General features: G+C 41.9%; 1 protein-coding gene across 1 annotated transcript in view; it reads left to right on the plus strand.

Moving 5' to 3' along the window:
• Positions 1-436: 436 nt before the first annotated feature.
• LOC125485041 (calcium-transporting ATPase type 2C member 1-like) overlaps positions 437-10,143 on the plus strand; it is a 25,583-nt gene continuing 15,876 nt past the window's right edge. The window contains exon 1 of the mRNA XM_048605959.1: positions 437-712. Within this exon, the coding sequence (XP_048461916.1) occupies positions 614-712 (99 nt within the window). The 5' untranslated portion in view covers positions 437-613. The remainder of the gene's footprint in view (positions 713-10,143) is intronic.

A 10,143-nucleotide genomic window follows, 5' to 3' on the forward strand; every position in this document is an offset into this window, starting at 1 on the left:
CTCGGGGTTAGAAAGTTTGCAATCACTGCGGGAAGGTTGTTAGAGATACATAGCATTGGAGACAGTTGCAGAGTTCTTGGAGAGTTGTAGATGCTGCAGGATTGGGAGGGATAATCTCATGGAGGGGTCTGAGGACAAGGATGGAAATTGGCAAAGTATTCACTGATGGGGCTAGTGTGGGTCAGTGAGCAAGGGAGGGAGGGAAGAAGGCAGTTCCCGGTGTCAGTTCGGACTTGCAGAGTTGCATTACCAGTCAGTGACCCTGGGCAACACCTTTAACGATTCAATGTATTTTTTTTAAAAAAAAACAAAAAGAAGGTGCGGCCTCTTGCTCAATATAATGACAGATACGTGGCAATAAGCCCAAACCAGAATTATCACCTAGCCGCTGGCAGGAGCTGGGACAGGCATGTTAGTTACTGTACCTGTCTGTAGGAGGAAGGAGGAAGCATTCACCGCAAGTGTGTGTGTTTTTTAAAAAATATTTAACTCGACTCTCTGCTTCATTCGCTGAAGTGCTGTCAGACAACTCACTGACGAAAGCCGCCGCCACTCTCGAAACAAACATCTATTTTACATGTGTTTATGAGGAGGACAGTGCGGGAATGAAAGCATGAAACAATCACGATTTCCCAAGTTCTTCCAGAAACTTTCCCTCGCCTTCTCCAGAAGAAAATACCAACTACTCCAGGACAGTGATTTGCACGGCAAGGTGAGTGAGTGCCTGCTTATTATGGGATGCTTTACCCTTACCCTGGGGCTCCGGGCTCAATGGCAGTTTCAGACTTATGCCACTGACCTAGTCATTTCAGCAATCAAAGCTACATTGTAAAGCCAATATCTTCAAACAAACTTCTCGGTGTTCTTTTTGCATTCTTATTGCTGGATAAAGCACTGCCTTTTCTCAATATTCGTGGCTGCTTGTTCAAATGGAGACATTTTAAAAACTTGCTGGGTTGAGTGGTGAGCGAGTACAAGGAGCCTAATTCTTAGCCATTTCAGCGAACCAGCATGGGCACGTTGGGCCGAATGGAGTCCTCTGTATGCGATTTGCAAGAGAGAGAGAAAAAAAAATTGGCAGCTGCTTTTCCAGCTCGTGACCTGCGCTTTTGTTTTAGTTGATCCAACCGAGGTATTGAAAAAACGATCTTTTGAAAATAAGTTTAAAAGTTGGTGATCTCTGACCTTTTCCGTTCTTGTTTCAAAAATAGGCTATGCTGTGAGTTTTATTTTTGGTTCTCAATGGACCTATGTATTTCTAAACCACTTCAGCATTGCAGATTTATTGTTTGCAACTTTTACAATAACTAGCACCAAATGCTTCTACTGTTGTTAAACCTGTACACTACAATCCCTGGTCCAATACATAGACACAGCATTTCAACTGGATTTACAATACGGTTGAAGGAACTATTGAGCCAAATGGATATATTTTGTTTTTATCTGGTTTGTGGTGGACAATGAAAGGTTTACTCTTGGGTCTGTCTGTGATGTATAATGGCCAAAGGAGTTTCAAATAGCTTCCAGCCCAATGAAGAGTTAAGTTTAAAGTCTTAATGTAGGTTGCCCTGAAGCTTTTTTAACATTTGAAATATTACTGAAATGATATGGGCTCTTTTCCACTCTTTTTACTTAATATGCAAATCAAATCAGTCAGCTACCACAGGGAAAGCTGTATTCTCTATGCTCAGAAATTTGCACAACATGCCTGAGTTATAGTTTATCTAGCACTTACTTTCTTCTTATGTTTATGCCCATAATTATAATTGTAATATTCCAAAACATGTTGACAGGCCAACCTGAGAACTGCTGAATAGTAATCATTAAGAGGCAAAAATAAAGCAAGCAAAATGGTTTGATCAGTACAATGCATATAACAATAGGAAACTCAATTTCTCACCCGTATTTTAAATGCATGTATGTATGTAAGTTCCCATTCTCTCTGTTGGCTCTCTGCATTAAGTTTCACTGGTCAACTATTCCTACAGGGTGATAAGCCAGCAGAAGCACTTGCTCGGTCAGTCTGGTTACATGTCTCTTTGCCCAATTTTTAGATTGAGTTAGTACGCGAGGAACGTGTTAAATGCAAAACTCTGCACACTCACATCACTCAAAGATGTTAACAAAATCTCGTGAGGAATGCTAGCAGAATAGTAATTCAATAACAATGAACCAATGATCCTAAACAGGAATCTAAGAGTTAAGACTCAGGTGCATGAAAATGGCTTTGCAAATTGAAATCAACATTATTTGTGCCTCCCTTTGAAAGAAACATATTTAAATTCTGCTCTTGCCACTTAGAGCAATTTCCTCTACTCCATAACTCATTGTGAATTGGATTGGACCTGGCTGGAGAAAACACTTTTCTTTCCTTTTTTCTTTATTTTACAATTTTTGTAAATTCCCATGCTGACTTTCAGAAGGATAAATGTATTTGTTGCCTTCCAGAATTACTTATAACAGCCGAGTGATTTAGCTGCCTCTGAAGACTCTGTATCACATTAGAACTATTTGAACAATTGGCTGAAGAGTGAAGTTTGATGTGTGGCAGTTATGGGAATTTGGCAAGGCAGTAGTATGAATTCTCTTTAAATAAGTAACTACTTTATTAATATACACCCACTTCATGAATTGCTAGATTACACTTTACCAGGAAACATTGTGTAGTTAAATTTATGCAGAGTCGAACAATAGTAAGAGGAATTATGAAAGGTGGTAACATAATGTGATGATCTCCATTTAGAAAATTATTCTATTGGAATGCTTTTCTTTCTGTGATCCTTTAATTCACTTCCAATGAACTAATCCATTTTTTAAAAAATGCAATTACACAATGTCTTTCATAATCAGATGACATCTCAATAATTTTATTTGATATCTATGCTCTCATTGCTCTGCTGAAGAATATTTACAGAGTCTGCTGAGGTAGAGAAAAAAAAAACCTTATTTAAGAATCTTTAGTTCATTATCATATCTTACAGTCCAATTTAACTCCATATACTACATCCCCCTCCCCCACCGAGTCTCTGACCTCACATTCTTTTCATTACAGGGTCCACCACTGTGGTGGATTCCATATTTATCTGAATTGTCCTCAGCTCTTTGGAGGAGTCTGGGAATTCAAGTCCTCTGTGTGACCTCTCTAACTCTGCTGGGCAGAAAAAGAATTGACAGATGAGTCTGATTTAGTGGTCAGGCTGTCATCTGCGTCTCTTGATGAATGCAACATATCTCGTCTGTTTAATTGTGTACAAGATTGCTTCTGTGTCGAAATTGGTCCATGTCTCTTCAGTTGCATTGTACCATTTTTGGTTTGAATGAGACAGGACCATGGTGACTGTTCCACCACATTTTTCACAAATGGGTTTGATCTCACATCCAGATTGACTCTTCTTATTGAAGGGTCAATGGACGCAAAATGTTAACTCTGCTTTCTCTCCGCAGATGCTGCCAGACCTACATCTCTGCAATTTCTGTTTTTGTTACTGATTTCCAGCATCTGCATTTCTTTGGTTTTTTGTTTAGTATCTTACTCCCTCACTTTTTTTCAAGTCATCATCTCGTACACACATTATGAGCCTATGTGAGAGGGAAGGAACTTGAGCTTGTGCTTCTTCCCATGAGGGGGTTCATTTGGACCTGCACAATTTTGGAATGAAGTTGAATGATTACTCAGAAGTGCAAGTTAAATGCCATCCTTCTTCAGCTTCCTATTGTCTTGAGGGTATTTTGGTGAGCCCATGGGTAAATTGAGTTGCGTGGCCTGGCATTCCATGTGTTTCAAACATCTCCTGCAGCAGTCTAATCATTATTTCAGACATTTGCCTCTATCCATCGACAGAAATGATCTACTACTATGATAACATCTTACCTCTGTTCATAGAGGTCCACCCCAAGACTTTCCCATGGCCCTGATATAAAGGAAGGTGACATTAATGGTCCACTTGACTCCAGACAATGAAACGCACAAGTAATACAGCTTGCTATCATGTCCTCTGATGATTTTGAGATATCTAGCCACCAAACAGAATATTTCACTTTGGTTCAACATTTTGTCATATTCAGATGTCCTTGGTGCAGTAGTTGAGATATATCAAATCTCTAAACTCTCACAATGACCAATCTCTCATCATAAATGAGTATACTTGATCACTGAGTCTGAGACGAGGGTTATGTCACATGTATCCTGACCATCTCTTAGCACAGCATCGGCTATCTTATGGGCATTCTTGGTCTGATTTCCTTCAGCCACTGAGTTGCAGAGAGGCTGATTCAATATAAAGATTTCCACCTCTTTAATGCATTGAACATCTTCATGTTCAATCCTTGCCATCGAGATATGAGACAAAGCTTTACATGGAGTCTTCTGTTTTTTGGCACATTCTAGCATCATCCTTGGGCTCATTGTTGTACTCATGAAGGCATTTTTGCTTTAGAATTTAAGAGTGTCACTAAGATGCCACTAATGTGGTCTGCACTTATTTTTAAATGAAAATCAAGAATAATACTTGCCACTTTTTCACAAGTCCAAGTGGCTATTAACCCTTCTTTCTCTATCACTGTCTATCTCTGGTCAGTTCCATTTAGTGAATGTAATATGTAGTACACTGGATCTACACTTACATGAAAAATTACAGCTCCCAGTCAAACAGAAGATTCATTTGTGATAATGATAGTGGATGGCTATGGGTCTTAGTGAGCTGAAAAAGCAGGTGATAGCAACAATAATTTGATGTTCTCAAAAGATGTATGTTGTTCTGCCTGTCAGCGCTATGCATTGTCTTCGTTGTAACAACCGACACAGTAGCTCATTGACAATAGGAAGTTGGGAATAAACTTTCTGACTTTATAATACCTCTGCATATCTGGAGCTTAGTCATATTTTGAGAGCTGTAAGCTCCTTAATTGATCTTATCCTCTGTGGATCAACTCTGACATGGGATGTGTCCACAATATGCCTATTGATTGTGACATTCTGCTCTGAGAATTCGGACTTGTATTTGAGTCTAAGTCCTGTTAGGTGTTGCACAGCTCACACTGAAGTGTCATGTTCTGTTTTTGTGTATTCATGGATCGGGATGTCATCTATGTGACATCTAACTCCATCCTTCTACAATACTTGCCGTTGTCCACTCAAAGATTTCTGTTACTGATGTGATGCTGAAGAGTAGTCTGTTGAAACAAGACCTTGCAATCAGTGTAACGAAGGCTGTGAGAAACTTAGTCTCTTCCTCAGTGGGTAGTTGCAACAAGATCTGGACAACACCCAGGCTTGGACTGACAAGTGAAAAGTAAGATCTGTACCACATAAATGCCAGGCAATGGCTATCTCCAATTCAAGAAACTATCTAACCACCAGCCCTTGACATTCTATGGAGTTACTATCACTGAATCCCCCACTATCAATATCTTTGGGGTTACCATTGACCAGAAGCTCAACTGGACTTGCCACATGAATGGAGTGACTACAAGAGCATGTCAGAGGCTAGGACTAGTAACTCACCACCTGACTCTCCAAAGCCTCTCCATCATCTACAAGGCACAAGTAAGGTGTCTGATGAAATACTGCCCAGTTGCCTGGATGGGTGCAGCTCCAATAAAACTCAGGTAGGTTGGCACCATCCAGGACAAAACAGCCTGCTTAATTGGCACCAAATCCACAAACATACATGCCTTCCACCACCAACGTTCCATAACAGCAGCGTGTACTATCTACAAGATACACTGCAGAAATTCACCAAAGATCCTTAGATAGCACCATCCAAACGCACGACCACTTCCATCTAGAAGGACAAGGGCAGTGGATATCTGGAAACACCACCATCTGCAGGTTCCCCTCCAAGATACTCATCATCCTGACTTGGACATATATTACCATTCCTTTGCTGTCCAGTGTCAGAATCCTTGAATTCTCTCCATTGTAGGTTAATCTTCAGTACATGGAGCAGTTCAAGAAGGTAGCTCACTAACACCTTCTCAAGGGCAATTGGGGATGATATAGAACATAGAACAGTACAGCACAGTACAGGCCCTTAGGCCCACGATGTTGTGCCGAACTTTTACCCTAAACCTAAGGTCTATCTAACCTCCACCCCGACCTTATACTATCATCCATATGCCTATCTAGTAGCCGCTTAAGTGCCCCTAATGAGGCCGACTCCACTTCCCTCTCCGGCAATGCATTCCACGCCCCTCCCACTCTCTGAGTAAAGAACCTAACTCTGACGTCTCCCCTATATCTACCTCCACTCATTTTAAAACTATGCTCCCTCGTAATAGCTACCTCCACACTAGGAAAAAGTCTCTGGCTGTCCACTCTATTTATACCTCTGATCATTTTGTACACCTCTATCAAGTCACCTCTCATCCTTTGTCATTTTAAAGAGAAAAGCCCTAGCTCTCTCAACCTTTCCTCATAAGACCTTCCCTCCATTCCAGGCAACATCCTGGTAAATCTCCTCTGCACCTTTTCTAACGCTTCCGCATCTTTCCTGTAATGAGGCGACCAGAACTGGACACAATACTCCAGATGTGGCTGAACCAGGGTTTTGTATAGCTGGAGCATAACTTCATGGCTCTTGAACTCAATCCCTCTATTAATGAAAGCTAACACACCATACGCCTTCTTAACAACTCAATCCACCTAGGTGGCAGCTTTCAGGGAACTGTGAACATGAACCCCAAGATCCCTCTGCTCCTCCACAATGCCAAGAATCTTTCCGTTAACCCTGTATTCTGCTTTCAAGTTTGTCCTTCCAAAATGAATCACCTCACACTTTTCAGGGTTAAACTCCATCTGCCACTTCTCAGTCCAGCTCTGCATCCTTTCAATGTCCCTTTGTAACCTAGAACTGCCCTCCGCGCTGTCCACAATGTGACCCACCTACGCATTGTCCGCAAACTTACTAATCCACCCTTCCACTCCTACATCCAAATCATTTACAAAAATCATAAATAGAAGAAGACCCAGAAAAGATCCTTGTGGTAAACCACTCGTAACTGAGCACGATGTTAAATATTTTCCGTCCAGTACCACCCTTTGTCTTCTAAGGGTCAGCCAATACTGAATCCAATCTGCCACATTTCCCCCTATCCCATGCCTCCTTACCTTCTGCATGAGCCTACCATGGGGAACCTTCTCAAACGCCTTACTTAAATCCATGTATACCACATCCACTGCTCTACCTTCATCCACGTGTTTGGTCACCTCTTCAAAGAATTCAGTAAGGTTTGTGAGGCATGATCTATCCCTCACAAATCCATACTGACTGTCACAAATCAAACTGTGCCTTTCCAAGTGATCATAAGTCCTATCTCTCAGAGCCCTTTCCAATAATTTGCCCACCACTGACGTAAGACGAACTGGCCTGTAATTTCTGGGGTTATCCCTATTCCCGTTTTTGAACAAGGGAATGACGTTTGCCACTCTCCAATCTTCCGGCACTATACCCGTGGACAGTGAGGATGAAAAGATCATCGCCAAAGGCCCTGCGACCTCTTCCCTCACTTCCCATAGAATCCTTGGATAAATCCCATCAGGTCCGGGGGACTTATCTATCTTCAAGTTCCTCAAAATTCCTCGTACTTCTTCCTTACTAACATCGACCTCCTCCAGCCTACCAGCCTGTTTCACACTGTTCTCCTCTACAACTAGGTCTCTCTCAGTTGTGAATACCAAAGAAAAGTATTCATTAAGGACCTGTCCTATCTCTTTAGGCTCCGTGCACAAATTCCCTTTACAATCCTTGATCAGCCCTACCCTTTTTCTGGTCATTCTCTTATTCCTCACATTCATTTAAAAAGCCTTAGAGTTTTCCTTGACCCTATCTGCCAAGGTTTTCTCATGCCCCCTTATAGCTCTCCTAAACCCTTTCTTCAGCTCCTTGCTGGCTAACTTGGAGCCGTCTAGAGCCTTTTCCGATCCTTGTTTCCTAAACCTTATATAAGATATGATAATGATCACGTTATTTTGCTTGAGGGGTAGGTATAGGTCAAGGTTGATGGCTTTTTTGTCTATGCGTGTATATCAGTTTTTTTGAAAATAATGCTTACAAACTTATGCATGATGTTTTGTTTAAATGTTGTATTGTCCATGAAATTTATGTTTGCCTTGTGTTATAACTTTGCTTTAATGGAGGGTTGCTAATTAATATGAGTACATCTGCTCCTATGAGTCCAAATATCCCCTATGCAAGAAGTTTTCACTATGTGATTGCACTACCTCATACATGAGAGAGTGAGAGAGAAAAAAGACACCTCTGAAAAATTCTCAAAAGAGCATCACCCGCACCAAGGAGGAACATTTTGCACCCTCAGGCAGACATAGATGACAAATTTCATCACTGCCTCCAGTATGCCAGCTCTGTTTTAAGCCACAAAAGGAAAAGAGGACTTATTTGAGGGACAGGATCTCAAACCCAACACTAAGATATTGGTTTGCTAGGCAACTGTATTCCCTTTGCTCCAAAATACTTTAGAGACTTGAAAAACCTATTACAGGCAACTCAAAACACTGGATAGGTACCAGCACTGGTGCCTTCATACGACTTTCCAAATCCTGTGGCAACAAATGGGGTCCAGCAGTGGCATCCTCCCAAAAGACAATATATCCAACATCAAGTCATGGATCATTCAAATTCATTCAAAACAAGTTGTGCCTGATAGCAGAGTCCCAAAGCAACTGCTTGGTCACAGTGAAAGACAGCAGGGGGACAGATGATACATTTTTGGTGTGTAATAGACAAGCATCCATGTCAATTTGTGCAGAAGTGCAGTCGAGGTTTTGGAGAGGTCATGTAAACCTCCAAATAACCACCTCACACATACAACTGCCCAAGCACCACCTGCCTCACACATGGTAGATTTTGAAGATGGCACATGGAATTATCAGCCTTCTCATAATTTATTGAAACCAAGTGGAAACAAACCATGCTCAATCCCGAGCGATTGCCTTAGAATGTACACAGCACCTTGCCATGACATCTTTGACAGCACTTTCCAAAACTGTGACCTCTACACCTTGGAGAACAGGGATGGCAATGATTGAGAGCACCAACCTGCCATTTTCTCTCCAAGTCACACACACCATCCTGACTTGGAACTATATCAGTGTTCACTTGCTGTTGCTGGGTCAAAATCCTGGAACTCCTTAATGTCACTGCATGACTCACATCCCATGAATAAATAACAATGATAAAAGGATATTTTTTAAAGGATTCTGACACTGGACAGCAAAGGAATGGTAATATATGTCCAAGTCAGGATGATGAGTATCTTGGAGGGGAACCTGCAGATGGTGGTGTTTCCAGATATCCACTGCCCTTGTCCTTCTAGACGGAAGTGGTCGTGCATTTGGATGGTGCTATCTAAGGATCTTTGGTGAATTTCTGCAGTGCATCTTGTAGATAGATAGCTCAGAACAAAGGGTCCAGACCTGAAACGTCAGCTTTCCTGCTCCTCTGATGCTGTCTGCCCTGTTTTGTCATCCAGCTCCACACCTTGTTATCTCAGAACAAGGCTGCCCTTAGCCGCGGCTTCTTTCAGAGGAGGTAAATTAGTGAATACGGGGAATGTCCCACTCTCTGAAGGTATTGAGCATTCTGATTGACTAACATACACAGCATTGCCAGAGGTCCATAGTCGTTGAACCGAGCTCAAAATTGACCCTTAATTATTCTGTGGCATGTGCTGGTCAGGCTATTGATTTCAGTATCTGCTATCCTCCATGTTATGGGTGTAATGTCTGGGTAGGTGCTATGGTGGTAGGCTGAGCTCCCACTTTACATGCTACCCGTGCTGAAAATGTGGGCCCAGTGTGGGCCTGTGTTATTCAACTGATTGCATCTACATTACTTTCAGAGAGAGGTCACTTCTTTCTCTGCCACCGTCTCTGTGTCTCACTCTCTTTCTCTGTCACTTTTTGTCTGCCACACTGTCACCATCACTGATGTGAGTTGAAACTCCACCAGAAAACTTCATCACTGCAAGTTGAGGGCGCCTAGAGGAGAACATGAAACCTACACCACTATCACCAGAAAAGCGATTCAGCTAACTATGACTGATCCAGCAAGGCACTTGCATGCGAAGTGACTCCAGCTGTGTGTGTGTGTGTGTGTGTGTGTGTGTGTGTGTGTGTGTGTGTGT

Source organism: Rhincodon typus, chromosome 15 (assembly GCF_021869965.1).
Source record: "Rhincodon typus isolate 14 chromosome 15, sRhiTyp1.1, whole genome shotgun sequence".
Taxonomy (NCBI): domain Eukaryota; kingdom Metazoa; phylum Chordata; class Chondrichthyes; order Orectolobiformes; family Rhincodontidae; genus Rhincodon; species Rhincodon typus.